Source organism: Limulus polyphemus, unplaced genomic scaffold (genome assembly GCF_000517525.1).
Source record: "Limulus polyphemus unplaced genomic scaffold, Limulus_polyphemus-2.1.2 Scaffold3353, whole genome shotgun sequence".
Taxonomy (NCBI): Eukaryota; Metazoa; Arthropoda; class Merostomata; order Xiphosura; family Limulidae; genus Limulus; species Limulus polyphemus.
In genome coordinates, this window is record NW_013668963.1 from 31,632 (window position 1) to 49,076 (window position 17,445).

At 28.3% G+C, this 17,445-nt stretch overlaps 1 protein-coding gene across 3 annotated transcripts in view; it reads right to left on the reverse strand.

Moving 5' to 3' along the window:
- The window catches only part of LOC106469203 (moesin/ezrin/radixin homolog 1-like), a 56,156-nt gene that overhangs the window by 22,034 nt on the left and 16,677 nt on the right, over window positions 1-17,445 (reverse strand). For 2 of the 3 annotated variants that reach the window (XM_022397636.1, XM_022397637.1), the window contains exons 2-6: window positions 17,196-17,241; window positions 12,158-12,241; window positions 6,329-6,424; window positions 2,701-2,772; window positions 842-946 (exon numbers count right to left, since the gene is read on the reverse strand). In XM_022397636.1, the coding sequence (XP_022253344.1) occupies window positions 842-946; window positions 2,701-2,772; window positions 6,329-6,424; window positions 12,158-12,241; window positions 17,196-17,207 (369 nt within the window). In that variant the 5' untranslated portion in view covers window positions 17,208-17,241. The remainder of the gene's footprint in view (window positions 1-841; window positions 947-2,700; window positions 2,773-6,328; window positions 6,425-12,157; window positions 12,242-17,195; window positions 17,242-17,445) is intronic. The other variant, XM_013929670.2, reaches the window with a different exon arrangement.

Below are 17,445 nucleotides of genomic sequence, written 5' to 3' on the forward strand. Positions count from 1 at the left end.
GGGTTTTATATAAAGAAAAATATAAAAGTATTTAAAAAAGAACTCCACGACAAACAGATTCATAATTATTATAATTTAAGTGTTAAGTGACTGAATTCCAAATATGGTGACATACATGAGATATAAAAGTTTAATTAATGCTATGTATCAATTGTTCCAAACACATAAGCAGTTTTGAAAGGGATGTGTCAATTTCAAGCAAAGTCAGTTTGTTTAAATAAATTACCTGAATTATAAAATAAACACAGAAAAGTAGTTCAGCTGCATTTGTACACAATTTTATGACTGCAATAACAACTTGTGATACACAAAATATTATCAAGGACCCTCCACTTCCATCATGAGGAACATAAAAAAGTCACACACTTGAAATATGACAAAATTTCACATGTACTTTAATTTTTATTTACAAACAGTACATAATTTATCCATCCAAGATTAAAAAGCCTTTCTTATCATAGATGGATAATTTTTGTGAAAATCACAGCTTCTCACACTTGCAAGACAAAAATTAGTCTATGATGTATAAAACAAAATGTATTATAGCAGTTTCTTCCTACAAATGTTTTTCATGTTGACACAATTTCTTTTTATTTTAAAACAAAATTTTCTACAGTTAGATAAACTGCGAGACCAATATATCATTATATTTCAATGGCTATTTTTTTAATTAATATGAAATTCTCTACTGAGAGCCTGCACAATTTTTTGCTTGTTTTTAACTTAATACACAATAGAAGAAACCTTTACTTTCTGTTATTCTCTACCTCTGTTTTTGTACAGCGTACATTGTCCTGATTACATCAAACTTCAACCAAAATTCCTTCTGCTATAAACTCACCAATGTAATATCCTGGATAATTTCCTCTGCCACATCTTCTGGGAAGAATTTTGCCCGGAACTTAAACTGAAGAGGATTTTCCTTTTTCACATCCTGGTTCAAAACCTTAAAAAGAAAAAAATCTTAATCCCTCCAGATGTTTTGTGAACCAATTATGCAGTTCTATGTGAATTACAATTTCCATAGCAACCACTACAAACAGTTGCTTTTTAAAGCAAGGTCACACACAGAACAAAAATTCAGTTTTTCCACTTACAAAAGAAAAGTTTTACCACATTAAACTGTTTGTTGTCATTATTACAGATAATGTATTATTACAATCAAAAGGGCTCCACTGTTAGCAATAAATCACAAACTAACTGTAGGCATAATCTATAAATTTTATTATACTACTTATTGAAATTACTCACAAATATTCTGTGTCAACTGGGATATTTTAACTAACAAGCAAAGATATATCAACTACAATTTATTATATACAAAAAAAAATAAAAAAGTAAATCCATCTTAAAATTCAACCATAAGTATAGTTCAATAAGAAAAACTGTGAAATATTTGGAAACTGTAGGTTTGGATGTTTACCTCAAAATTAAGTAATAAACCCTTTTTTAATGATTAATGTAACACATACCAGCTACTTCTGCTACACTCTTAATTGTAGAGTACAATTTCATCGTGAATAATACATTTTTACTATGAAAAATTACCAGTATCAAGTGATTAATTTTTTTAGTATTTTTCTAAACATTCTGTCAGAAACTCGTTCGTTAAACTTTGTGGACAATAAGCTTCAAAATAATAGCTCAAGTTGTTATGAAATATAACACTACAACATTTATAAAAGTTACACGGCATATTTCATTTACGTAAACACAAAAAGGAAACAAGAATTGTCGAAAAATTTCAAAAGCCGTTTTTGGTTTGCTTCTTAATACAATTGTACAAAAATCTTTATGATTACTTTTCACTGCTGAAGTGATATCAATTAAAACATTAAATATTATCTAACCTAATCATGATGATAACTCAGATTAAGTACAATTTTCTTATAAATGTTGAACAAGATATAAATATATGGCAATAACATGGAGAATTTAGCTAACACCTAAAACTGATAACTACAACATTTTTTTGTGAAGCATGAACTTCCACAGATAATCAGAATGAAAGAACACCTACATGGAAGTATAACACAACAACTTATCAGGAGGATCATAAATTCTATGTTGAACAACAAAATGAAATCATTCAATATTCTTAAAAAATGAATCTTAACATATTACATTTTTAAAATCGCAAGTTTTACTAATTACTAAAAATTTTAACACAAATATTAATGCATCTAACAAGATCATATCATTGTTAATATTTAAAATTGTGAACACTGTAGTAGTACACTGGTGGTACAAACTACCACAAGGTGAGGTATAATTCAATACACTTACACTGAACTTACTAACAATGCCAACAGCAATAGTTACTAATAAGTATTATTTTTACATATGTAAGCAAGAAAAATACAATTCACTCCCAAGATCTTCTGTCACATTTAAGCTTATATAAATACTTTAAGACTGATAGAGACCATTCTGGTAAGACATATATAAAGCTTGCATATCTGATCGATACTAATACTTAGTTAGGCATAATAAACATATTATTCTATATTTAAAATAGTGCAACTTCAACAAGTAAATAATGTATAATGCACAACTGGTTACTTCTAATTTTATCTCAGTGCTTATATCTAAAAGCTTTTCTTTTTAAAAATTAATACAGACACACTAAATACTTATACTTTCTCTATATCATAAATGCATAAAATGTATGCTCTACATTTAATGGAAACTTAACCTTACCGATTCTGACTCATCTCTTTTCCTGAGAAAACATCTTTTCACAATTTTTTCACAGTTATTACCAAAAATTACCTGACCATAAAGTCCACAGAATACACCAAGAAAGCAGGAAAAAAAAGAAAAAGTTTTTGATGTGCTTAATGTAACATAAAACACAAATATCTCCTAAAAATTGAAATAATTTGCTTAGTACTTAAGTTCAATTTAAACACTTTAATATCTAACTTAAGTCAGATACCTAAATTTCTAAAAAACTTTTAAGACTCCCCAAGTAATTGCTACAAATGTTCCAAACAAGTTCATTTATAAATTTATTTATCTTTGCTCAATACAATGTACTTTTTCCTGTTTAAATTCTTTCTCATAATAATCTTTCAGAAAAAGGAATTGTCACAATTTTGTTAAATATCAAAGATATACTTATTCAACAAACTCTTGGAACAACAAATGTTTGTGTTAGTCTATTAACCATATGCCTCCTGTAAAACCTTTTTCTTTAACTTTGAAACAGTTTATAAAGAATCAATATTTTCTTAAGATATAAATATTTATGTATAGGCACACATAATAAAATAGCACAGTACATTGTGTTAAAAGATTCACATATGAATATTGCATAAAATCATAAACATTATACTAATAAAAAAATTAGATATCAAATCAAACTGAAATCAACTCTTCCATCTCACTGTAAAGCCCAATTAACCATACAAAGGTGGTGTAAATCAATCTATACTGAAGGAATACAAGACTTCAGTTGTTAAAGATTCTGGAGAACACCCAGAAACAATGAAAGTTTTCTAATGATATCTATCACCTTTAATTAGCATAATCCTTAGACTAGTATCACAAAAAAAATAATAACCTCAAACTTTGTCACAACTAGTGATGTTCATTTCTTAATTCGTAACCTTATAATACATGGACACAGAAGTGTTTTAATCAAATATATTTACTTCTTTTACATCGAAACAAAAAACCCTCCAAATATTCATTTTTTTTCAGCTTATTCAAAGCCTCTGGACAAAAGTAAACTAACTATATAATTATAAATTGACTTTATACTTATTAAAGTATATACGAGCTTTGCTGGTATTAACTTAGATACATTAAAAGTAATTATGGCTAGTTGATTAAGAAATTCTAGGAAAAGTAGCTAAAATATATATATATTCAATTAATGTTTACATTAATGAAGCAACTGGACATAACAAACAATAACTAGAAAAACTTCAGCATTATAAATCAATACAACAGAGAAGTATAACCTATCATGATTAGATTGTAATGAATCATTAGTTTAGTACGCTTGTTCTGAGACTAGCTAGTCTTACTGAGCTTTTCATAACTAATTATGGGGTTCGTACGGATCAGTGAAAACCTTGAAAGAGCTTGAATTAAATACTGAAAAAATTTAAGAATTTGAAATTGCTTAAAAGTGAGAACTCTTTAGAAGGAAACTTGGTGACTTATATAACAAGCTCATATAACTTGGAAATTTACCACAAGATAATATCAACAGAAGTGCACATACATTGTGCTTTAAATAACACTGTTCCATGATTAGCACAATGCAAATGGTAATACACCAGTAAGTCCAGCATGATCAGAACTATTTTAATTTAGATGTGTGTCAGTCAAGGGTTGGCTGATAATAAAAAAGTTAAGTGTTATAATAACAATGATGCACCTAATAAAGAAAGTTTAAGTACTGAACTACTTTTCTAACAAATTCAACATTTTATTGGACACCTATTTAAATAATGCCAGGTTTGGATAAATACTGCCTAACACATGTGTGCTAACCTGTTTATTAACTTCACTGTTGTGCTTGCTATTCAGTTACCAACCTTATCATTACAAAGTTACAGCCTCAAACATCAGCTTTATAATGATGAACCAATTTCATGAATCATAAGACTTAGTGCACAATGAAAATCTTGGAGTTTCCAGGCAGGCAATAGGCAGAAGTGATCAAGTACTTAGGAGAGATACAATTTTACTTATTTTTCAGTAGGAAGAAACAATCAAGTACTTAAAGGAGAAACAATTTTACTTTATTGTTCAATAGGAAGAAACAATCAAGAAATTAAGAGAGATACAATATTGAACAATAAAGTAAAAGGAAGAAACAATCAAGTACTTAAAGGAGAAACAATTTTACTTATTTGTTCAATAGGAAGAAACAATCAAGTACTTAAGAGAGATACAATTTTACTTTATTGTTCAATAGGAAGAAACAATCAAGTACTTAAGGGAGATACAATTTTACTTTATTATTCAATAGAAAAAAACAATCAAGTACTTAAGGGAGATACAATTTTACTTTATTATTCAATAGAAAGAAACAATCAAGTACTTAAGGAAGAAACAATTTTACTTTATTGTTCAATAGGAAGAAACAATCAAGTACTTAAGAGAGATACAATTTTACTTTATTATTCAATAGGAAGAAACAATCAAGTACTTAAGAGAGATACAATTTTATTTATTTGTTCAACAGGAAGAAACAATCAAGTACTTAAAGGAGAAACAATTTTACTTATTAATTCAATAGGAAGAAACAATCAAGTACTTAAGGGAGATACAATTTTACTTTATTGTTCAATAGGAAGAAACAATCAAGTACTTAAGGGAGATACAATTTTACTTTATTGTTCAATAGGAAGAAACAATCAAGAACTTAAAGGAGATACAATTTTACTTTATTGTTCACATCAGTTATACTAGCATGACATGGATTATCAGTTTGTGCAATTTGTGAGAATCAATCATCATATTATTTTAAGCCTGAACAAAAGTGATGTTCATGTCATTAATCTTCAGTGTTTTAGTAGCATTTCACTCACTTACAGACCATTGAAATAATACTCAACAACAAAAAAAACTGAGGATAAAATACACAGAAAATTCTTATATAAAATAACAAAGCAAGACCAAATTAAAAGTATTAAAGAACAAAAAAAACCTGTAAACCACACAGTTTTATTTATTTTAGATTTTAGGTTAATAACTTTATTCACATTCAGTGCTAAGGTTATGAAATAATACCCAACAGTCTAGAATGAAACTATAAACAAATAATTTTAATTGCTCGTTATGGTTATGCGAGGTTTCTACAATTGGTAAAGAATGAATATTAATTTTTAATAGAGAAATGATTAGTTGTTTCAATATCAGTCTACAAAGGTAGCAAATTATTTATAACAAATTTATTTCTACATTTACATACCAATGTGTGTGTGTGTGTGTGTTTAATCATTATGTATTTAACTTCCCTTACATTCATATTTTATTTTTGTGTATTTTATATGAAAATGATGAAGACCTTAAAAATCAATGGAGAATTTTAAATCACAAACAGATATAGCAAGTTCAGTTGATACTAATAACCAACTTCGACAAAGCCTGAAAATACAGATATAAGGCTAAAATCAGTATAAAGAAAGAAGAATATGTGGTCAAATTTTCTACCTTTATTGAGAAGAACCTTTGATTTTATTTCCTTTGTAATTTCTAAAACTAATAACTACTTTTTCATTCATTATATGTGAAGATTATTCCTGGAAAACAAAATAAAAGAAAACATCTAATTTATTAAACTTAACTTTGTAAATAATACACATACCTTTTTGTTCAGTTTCAACCATGTCTGAAATTCCTTGTTATCTGTATACTGAAGACCAAAAAACCAAATTTCTCGCAACCCAATTGTTTTAACCACCTAAATAAAAAATGTAAAAGTAAAATAATTATAACAATATACCTGAATTCGGTGAAAAAAATATTTGGCATAAAACTGCATAAAACACAAATGTTGGGTTTATAACTAAAAAAATAAAATAAAAGAGCCAAAGGTTTATTAAAAATGAAAAAACAGATTTTTGAACAAAACACAGAATATATCTGTTATACTATTATACAAAAAAAATAGTTTTCCATTTAAAATGATTTTTGGGAGATGCAATAAACATAAAGAAGTTGTGACACAAATAATCTAATGTAACACGGACTTCAAAAGTATAAATTAATAAATGTTTAAAAACAACTCTGCTTGTCTAATACTTTGCGTTCTTCATAATTTCATTGTCTTTGCCATTTTTTCCACTGATATTCTTTAAGTGCAAGTTTGAATTATTTTGTTAAATTTCAGAGTTCATGTTGTACTGCCAAAGGTGTTTAAATTACTACATTTTTGTTTTCATGCAAAGATCCTAATATAAACTACCAAAAGCACTAGTTGAAAAAATAATAATGGTTTTGTAATTTACAGCAATTTGCTAAAATGAGTGTGTGGTCTGATGTTCTTGAACATTTGTTTGTATTTCAACTATATCTAACATATAGTAGAGAAATTTAAAAATGAAAGCAATTTTTAATATAAGCTTATAAAAATAAAAGATATTTTATATGGAGAACTAGAATTTTTTTTTGACCATGAAATTGTTCGCTTCTATGAACTTACTACCACTGACCTAACCTATACTTAATTCAAAAGATTCATAAGAGTTGTAACTTTGACATAGCTGACCACAACCACATCTGGTGAAAATGTAAAGCAATATGTAAGTATAAAACTCAAAGTAATTTTTTGGGGAAATTGGATGATACCAGTTTCCAGCTTTTGACTGAATTCAGTAACTGGTTTCTTTAAAAATAAATTTGAAATATTTTGACAATAAAATAAATAAAGTATTAAAAAAATCAATAAAATGTAAGTAGCAGTGGTCATGTTACAGAATTTTAAAAAGTACCTTTGGTGAATGTGCAGGTAAACAAAAATTGTGTGTGTGATATATATATATCTTGACCACTGGAAACAGACAACAATTACTGTGTACACAGTCTAGCCACTAACTCCAGTTTAGATGGCCTCTTCATATCAATACTCAGCAGTATAAATAGACTGTCATAAAATATGAAAAAAAATAAAAATAGATAATGCAAAGAAATTCAACTGATAGTGACTACATTGTATGGAGTTAACTACTACTGCCATTATATGTCCAGTCAAGATATGGATGTCAAAGTACAGAAATAGTGTACAAGTTATACTTTTAATACTTTTTCTTTGTTACCCACTCAACCCAGCTCTAAATGATATAAGCTTACTTTATCTAAGTTATCCATTTTCTTCTTGTTGAGGAAACTTTCTATACTTTCAAACAGATATAACTTAAAGCACAAATATTTTCACCATTCACAAACAAAAGAAACATTTACAGAAACTATTAAAAACTATTAAACCTAAGTATTTATTTTACTAGTACATGATAGCCTAATTAGTCTAATTCTTGGTCGATACAGTAATAATTAAACTTTCTTTATAGCCGTTTCATTATTAAATGATCAAACCATTTGATGTGGTAACAAAAACAAGATGGCAACCAAGGTCTGTACAAAAACTATAGGAAATACTCGAAAATCAAGAAATGAGTAATATATTCTCAAGGGATGAATAAAAAATTCTAAAGAAAACTTAAAGTCTGTTGGTTCCAAGTTAAACTTTTCACAGCTGTACAGAAATGAAAATAAGAATTTTTAATTTTTCTTCATGAATTACAAAATATAGATTCTAAAATATTCTGAAGTTAAAATTATTGAAATACAGTTAACTTAATATATAAAATTTGAACCTCAAAAAAACTATAAAATGGCAAAAAAGTTGTAAACAAAAACATATACACACAATCCAATTGCATTGTTTAATCTTTTCAAAACATGAAAGACTTAATCAGTTATCAGTCACTTATTGCAAAAACTTTGTATGCTTTTCCAGACTTTTTATTCCATGCAGTATTGTTTTATATATTCATAAGTGTGCTTACAAGTTTGGAGCCTTACGTATTGTATCTGTAACTAAGTAGTTAATCAATTCCTTTTTAACCAACAAATGAAAAGAATAATCATATCTCATTTTACTTATTTGGCAAATGTGTACTCAAGGCAAAGTAAAAACCTAGTACAACTTAAAGTCAAACATTAAAAAATGTAAAAAATACAGTAACATTAATTTATTTTGTGAAATAAAACTTATGATAACTCTAACTTCATTGTTTCAAAACCATTAGAAAATGAAAAACAATAAAACAAGAAAGTCTGTTGAGATAATATTAGTGTATTAACAAGTAACAACTGTTAACTTTCCCATGGTAGCTACAGTAATATTTCATTTTTACAATGATGGTATTGTAAATCCTTTTAAAAATTAGCTGTATAACACAGTAATCAAATTTTCAGTACTTTTTTACATGAAAGAAGATGCTTCCACCATAGCAATATAGTACTCTGGGTTAATCATTATTCACCATATAGTCCTAAAGTAACCTAAATAAATCAAAGATAAAATAGCCAAGTCTTTCAGCACAGGCTCGATCCCTGGGACTGACCTTGTAACTGTCTTGTGCTCATTAGTTTCATGCTATAGCTTTTAAATTAGTAAGTGAATATTAACGAAATTTGGCAGATTATTAGTAAACATTACAATGCTTTCAAATATCAGATTTTTTATTAAATCTTATGGTTTGTAAAGCAACGTTTTTCTCATGTCTTTTTTTTTCTTTTTTGCACATGTTGCATATCTATTATGCAAAATAATATTCATTTTAAGATTAAAAATACTTTTATGCATCACAAAATTTTGAAATTTCACATGCAAAATATTTATAGTGTCCAAATAGTTATCAAACATTTCTTAAGAAAAAAACTGTACATTTTATCTGTTATTTTCAGTAATTAATCTCTATACGGGTTCGGTAGATTTGACTGATCTCGTAACTACCATGAAAAATTAGGAAATAAAGATAAGTTATGCCTCTTTCATTCTAGAATGAACACAAATTAGAACACGAAAAACATAAATGTTTAGACGAAATAGCTTAAATCTCATAACATTATACATTTATATATATTTCTTATTTTTATTATATTGACCTTTCAGCCGTGCCTGGCTAACAATACAGAAGTTACAATGATGCGGCTCACATGCACTCATGTTACCGTATCAAATAACATAAAACTGACCTTTGGTCTTGGCTTTGTTTTAGCAGACTAGTATTTTGTAAAATACAGCCACATTTCAATTATTATACATTATATATGTATATCAATTATTGATATCTTGAAATAAGTTCTTAAACTTATTTGTCTTTAAACATAGAACAGTAACTAAAGAAGTAAAGCAAACAACTATCTCTTCTAGTTACGACCTTTGTACTAGGTTGCTGCTTGACAAAGGTTGCTAAGCCTTTAAAAATTTTGCACATAGAGGATATTAAACAAAAAATTTCCTTTATGTTTTATATATCCATTTGAATAACTAAAAAATCATAAATTACTACATTAATACCATAGAATTCCACTATAATTTATCAAGCTTAGTAACTAAGATGTATTATAAATAATATGCTCTTGAACATCACAGAGAATTATTGTCAATTTCTAAAAGAAAGGATGTGATAGGTGGCCATGGAAGAGGGGTCTCATTTTCTATTTTATGGCTCTGTAACCAAATAAAATTGAAGAATATAAAAATTATGTCTTGCCTGAGCAATGACAAGATTATAATGAGTAATTTATGTTAAAGTTTGTATTTCTTGAAGTGGTGGTAAATAACTGAGAACAGGGGATGCATAGAGAGAAAATTCCACAATTCTCAAACATACATAATTTTTTCTAATATTGCCTTATAAAGTAAAGAACATAAGCTTATAAACTAATAAAATATAGATAATCAGCTATGTTTTTATGGTATACTTTTTGGTATACCATGATAAGAAAGTGGTTTAATTAAATTTTAAATGTAACTCACTAAAACCTTGTGACACGAGCACAAAATGATGCTCATTGCAAGAGAGTTAATGTGATTTCAAAAGATACAGGTGTCTTTGTGTTGTTGTTTGCATCACTACCTGACCAACAGTCTCACTTGTACACTTCTGATGCAACCATATCATGCACAGCATACAGTCACCGACATTAGGCTAACTGCATGTAAACACTCACAGATCGCAAAGTATCATGTCATTTCTGGTGTGATTCAACTGCATACATGTAAGGAATATTAAAATCAACTGTTGTCAAAGTACTGTCAGTAGGCTACAAACTAGATCATTTTGAAGATCCTAATGCAGACATGAATGAAATCATTAGAGAAGCAACTTCATTTGTAGCCACATGCTATGGAAGTAAGTCAACTCATACCAACATGTATGACATACATTATGATGACTAGTTAAGGAAAACTTCCAGAAAAACAATGAAGGCTGGTACAAAACCAAAGGCTCTTCTAACCACACCAGATGCCCTTGCTGAAAATGCCAAGAGAGCTCATCTTTAGGCATGTATATGGATGGCATGAATTAAATGAAAATCCCCAAGATCTTGATCCAACTGAGTTTGAATGGGAGCATGACATATTGACAGAAACTCTTGTTCTTGTTATCAATTGAAAAGCCAATAGCTCTACCCAAAATACTTTGGGTGTACAAGTGAACAACCTTGTTCAACAGCCAGGTGTAGCTGTATAGTATATCAATTGTCTTGCGGTGTCTTTTTCAAGTATAGTAAAAGCAATTATAGCAACTGCAATAAGTGGACTATAGAACCACACTGACAAAAGTGGTGAAGAGCGTGAGAATGAAGAAACTACCGAGCAATATACAGAGTGTGTTTGTGTTAGTTAGTGATAAGCATATAGTGATAGATGTATTTAACGAATTTCCTAGTGGTTGCAATATTGCTGCAACACCATCATAATGGAAAAACATAGGCAAATGTGGAAGGTGTTAAAGCGGACATCGACTTGTTTTTTGCTTCAAAGCCAAGGGCATTAACAAGCAGATTGTATAATGGAAAAGCATCATCAATAAGAATAGTGACTATTTCATTTAATAAATGTTTTGTTTCGATATATAAGTAGTTTGGATTTTCTTGTCTAAAAAAACCGACATTAATTTCTTGACGATCTAATATAAACAGCTAGTAAATGATGCAAAAATGCCTAAACATGAAGGCACTGAGATAAGATTATATATTTACACTTCTCACAAAACAAAAAGGCATCCATATGTAACCATACAAAGGCATATGTCTCGAATAAACACACAGAAAAAAGTATCAATAAAACATATATTAGGAGTAAAAACAAAACCAATGTTTTTGGCACACTGAAATATAAAATTTTTATTAAAACTTTTAGACAACCAATTTTTGTAACTACGTTACTGACATTAGTCAGCTGAAATGTTTAATAAAGATTTCATCTTTCATTGTGCCAAAAAACTTTTTTTAAATGTGCCAGAAAAGAAAATATAAAATATATAACCTACACAAAAGTTTTATCTTTTAATTTCTTGTTCTTATTTTCTCTCTTTCTCTGTGAATCTCAGTGTTCTGAAACTCTTGTTGACTTTTTGGTTTAACTATGTATTTGTTAAAAGTGTTTTCACTTCCTTACCTGATCAAAAAGTTGTTTCCCTGTTGTGTTGGGTTGAATGGCAAACTCTAACTCTGCATCCATAGTAGTAACTCGAACATTTACCTATAATGAGATTATTATAAAAAGCCAGCTATGATTCTGTTTGATTTCAGTTCCAAAAAGGACAAACTGGAAACAAAAAAAGTACTAAGTTTAAAATTGCATTTACCAAAAAAAAAGTAATAAATATACAATGAAAATGTATTTACTGTTAGAGCATATTTCACTATTTCATAATTTTTCTCTTTAATTTCATAGTATCCTTCATTATTATAATTCTATTTGATACACCACTTAATACTACGCATTTGGTCCTGGTTCTTTTGTACATATCACAACATTTTACAAAGTTACATTCAAAATTTAATTAACTCTCTTGCTATGGGCTCAGCTGAATTGGCCAAGTTCATGAACCCAAATTTACCTTTATAATTTCCATATTATAACTTCTAATGTTTTGTTTATCTTCATGAAATTTCACAAGCTTTCAGTAAGCATTAAGAACCATTAGTAGACAAAAAAAAATCAGAAATTTAATGAAATATTTTCACAAACAATTTCTGCATGAATATATGAATCCAAAATGTTGACTGCTCCAAGTGCAAAGTGATTTTCACGTTAACATTAGAAATACTTTTCTTCATCTGAAAAACCTCAAATTTCATTTGTGTAATCTCTAAAAACCTCCTAAATACATTTAAAATCTTTGTTTTTAGTTAAACTTTATATTTTATCTGTTATTTTCTCTACCCTAACTCTATACAAGATTGTTCAATTTAACCAACCTTATAACCACCAAAAAAAATCTGAATTACCTTTTTTCTTTCTAGAATGACTTCAAATTGTAACAGGAAACTACATTTGTTTCTCCTAAATAGCATTAAACTCTTAACAGTATACATCTATTTATACTTATACGTTATTGTTTTATTGCCCTATCTAACTAATATTCTTGCCACAGAAGTTGTAAGTGACTTGAGGAAAGTTCAGCTCATGTTACCTTATCAAATAGCATAATGTAGGGCCTACTCACAATTATCTTCACAAGCAAACCTTGTGAAAAATTATTAATATTCTTTATCTTACCTAATATAACTTTATCCAACCTAAGAAATTTCTAATTTTTAGATTTTAGTCACTTTTATAATACTAAATAAAGAATACATATACAAAAACAAGTACTTACCTGTAACCCTAAAAAAGTAACCCTACTTTTTTACACTAATGCACTAATTTCTTTTTATTGAACTAAATAATGCACCAAAGAACATAAAATACTGACATGCAAAAAAGTAGACAATGTCCCATAATTATAACTGTTGTTTAAGACTCGCAACGTAGGTAAATTAATATGTAGAATTATACACGGACTTTTCTCTACATTTTTGAAGAAGAAAAAAGTCTGTGTATAATTCTACATATATCCCATAAATTTTTCTGGCTTGTTAACGATGTGACAAGAGCCATTAAAAATTCTCATCAATATGATTCCCATGAGAATTAAGTTTGAACTAGAAATGAAATAGACAATTATATGTACAAAAAATTAAATATAATACATCATTTGCTAGATTAAAACCTTGGCTTTATATTTCTTATAAATAATATAGTATTAAACATCAGAGTGAACTATTGAAAATTTGTGAAAGAGGGGATGTGACAAGTGGGTATCATAAGTGGGTCTGATTTTCTAGTTTATGGCTCTATAACCAAATAAGACTGAAGGCTATAAAAATTATGCTTCACCTGAGCAATATCAATATTATAATAAGTAATTTGCATTAAATTCTGTAGTACTTGGAGGGTTGATATATAAGTTAGAGAAGAAGGAATACCTAGAGAACAAGTGTCACAATTCTCATACAAGGGGAAATTGATGATTTATTTTTAATATTGTCCTATAAAATTAAGAACTTAAAAGTTATATAATATTAAAATTTGGATCATTAGTTACATTTTGATGCCACATTTATTCATATATCATGATAATAAAGTACTTTCAACAAATTTTGAATGTAACCCACTAAATCCTTGTGACTTTTGCAGAAAAAGATACCCACAGCAAAAGTTTTAAACAATTTCATCATCAACAGATATCAACAAACTCAACATCAGAACATAGTTTATAATTCAAATTTTTATTATGTAACTTTTAATTTCTTAATTTCAAAACAAATCTCAATTCTGACTTCTGTTGTCATGTGGTGTGCATTATTTCTCCATTCTCCCCTTTTAGTTTGTATAACTTCAAACATATTGCCTCTACAGTGTCTAACCTATATAAACACAAGCTATAAAAAACGACATGGTCAGTGTACAGTTTCAACTTCTTTTTTGTTGAAATATCAATACATTTTCCAATACATGACAGAAGCCTCACCCATCTATCCTTAATTTAAGGCAGTTTTAAAAATCATGTTTTTATTTAATATATCTGTTTACATCCAATAGAAAGAGCTTTTTTTTCTATCTTAAGTTTGCAACCAAGTTTTAAGTTAATGGCAATAGATATTAATCACGGAAGTGAGGTGTGTGTGTGTATATACAAGAAAATTTTTTACCCTATTTGTAGCTTAGTAAGAAAGTCTTGTATGAGAGTAAATTTTAGATATTCTATTTTAGTGAGTGATATATTTTGTGTGTTCTGAAATGCATATTTGAAAAGTACATGAATATTTATTTGACAACAAATTTAGAGCAAAAACTAAGCCTACTTATCTACACATTTTAATGCTTAATTTCACGCCATGCAGTATATCAGTGTACAAGAACCTGCTAATGTGTTCCAACTATGATGTGTTTACACAGAAAAATAGCCTAATTGAGCTTACATGGTACAAGCTAGGCAATAGAACCATAAAATTAAATGAAAATAAAAGTGAAAAATTAAAAGTTGAAATTGTGAATAGAAGAAAATGATGAACAAATGGTATTATTGATTTAATTTCATATTTGTTCATCTTTTCATTTCACTGTACATTAATGATTTTGCTACAATTAGTGTTAGGGCAGAGAAAGTAACAGAGAAAACGTAGTTTTAATGAAAAAACAACTTGTGATGTTCATTAAGGAGGTTAATGAAGTTACACAAATTAAATATGAAACTGTACGATGAAAAGAAGTATTTCTAATTTTAGCATTAAAATCACCTTTAACTCAGACTGATTCACTAAAGACTTTGTAAATTCATAAACAAGTCTATAGTAAAAATATTTTATTAAAAAATCTGATTTTTGTGTGAACATACTTGTAATAGTTACTAAAAGCTTTACAAATTTTTTGTACATTCAGAGTTATGATACATATATAGTTTCATGGTTATAAAGGCAGTCAAACTGCATCTGCATGGATGCACAGTTAAATTTGCCATAACAAATTGCAACGGTCAATCCAAAACCATTTACAAATAAAAACAATGTGAGAAATTAACTCAAAAATTTAAATGCAATTTAAGTCAACAATGCAAAGCCAATGGTATCATATGGCATACTATTCCAAAACTTTCAAGACCTGTCAAGTATTTACAACTTCAACGAAAGTGATATCAAACATACACATAAAATAATATTTAAAAAACTGTTCTAAAACTTTAAACAAAAATCATACTTTTCCATAACAGTTCGGAAGACTCTCAAATTGAAAACAAGCTGTGTTTTTAGTTTTTGAATATAAAAGGCTTCACTGTGAAGTATAAAATGCACTGCTGGCAAAGAATAGATTGCATAAAACATTTAAAAAGTCACTGTAAGCTCAATATCTATCTATTCATTGCAATAGCTTTGTAGCTTATAAATCAGATTTTTTTATATATTTTTTGTCAATTGGGCTCATTTGTTATTACCTTGTGTAAGCAACAAAAAGAAATCATTAGGAACAAGTTCATTATGTAATAGCTGATGTAACCAAACATCTGTTCCTTCCCAAGACTCGGGTACTTCCTTAACAATTGTCCATTTTGAGTTAGCCAAACTATTACGCATCTCAATTACACTGATAAAATAAATGCATATATATTGTTAGCCAAACTCATTCATGTCTCAATTACATACTTAAAATAACTGTGTGTGTGTGTGTGTGTGTGTGTGTGTGTGTGTGTGTGTGTGTGTGTGTGTATATATATATATATATATATATATGTGTGTGTGTGTGTGTGTATATATATATATATATATATATATATATACATACATACACTGTTAATCAAGCCCCTTCTCAAGTCTTACGTTCTTTATAGAAGTGCACACATATATTACTGGTTAAATTTCTTGCTTATTCTAAAATACAACTTTAAAAAGAACATACACTGTGTTGACCAAAATATTTTTTCAAGACTCAGGTGCATTTTTAGCAGAATTGTATCAATGCACTGTTTACCTGACCCCTTCTCTCACCTCAAATACATTACACACTATTAAGGTTCTTTCTCAAATATTACTCACATCACTGATAAAGGTATACACATGCTGTTAGTCAAATTCTCAAGAACAGTGTAACACATCGACTGAAGTGTACACACCCTGTTGATCAAGTTCATTCTATTACTTGAATTACATCCTTAGTTCATCTTAGTTAATCTTTATTTCCAGTATTAATTATATTACTTGTACATTCACATTATTCATTAAACTCCTCAAATCTCAATTACATATTTAACAGAAATGCATTCATGCAGTTAGTCAAACTTTCCAGTCTTGATTACATCAATAAGAGGAGTGTACATGTATAATTAGTCAAGCTCTTTTTCAACTCTCATTTTCATCCTCACAAGCAGAATCAAACATTATTGGTCACGTTTATTTATCAAACCTCAACTATCTTCTTAATAAGTACATAAAAACACCTACCATATAACAACCACAGATAACATTAGCAGCTAGTTTACACTTAAAGACCAAAATCAAATGTATTTCTAATTAAAAAAATATCAAAAATAAAGCAATAAAATAATTTAATCATTCTACTGCATTAAAGACCAGCATTATTAATTAAAAAACAAAGTTAGCATAAAATTACTCACTGCTTTTGGCATCTTGCTAGCCTGGTTGGTTCTTCAAAGTGTGTAACTGAAAAGAAAGAGAACCAAAAACTGAATACAAAATTACAATTATTTTATTAAGAAATAATAACATGCAATTTGATTACATTTTAAGTATCAATAAAACAAGTGCACAGTAAAAGATATTATATTTATTATAAAAGTAAGCCAAGACAACATTTATCAAAGTACAAAATGTTCTACATACACTCTCCCTCTCTCTCTCTTTATA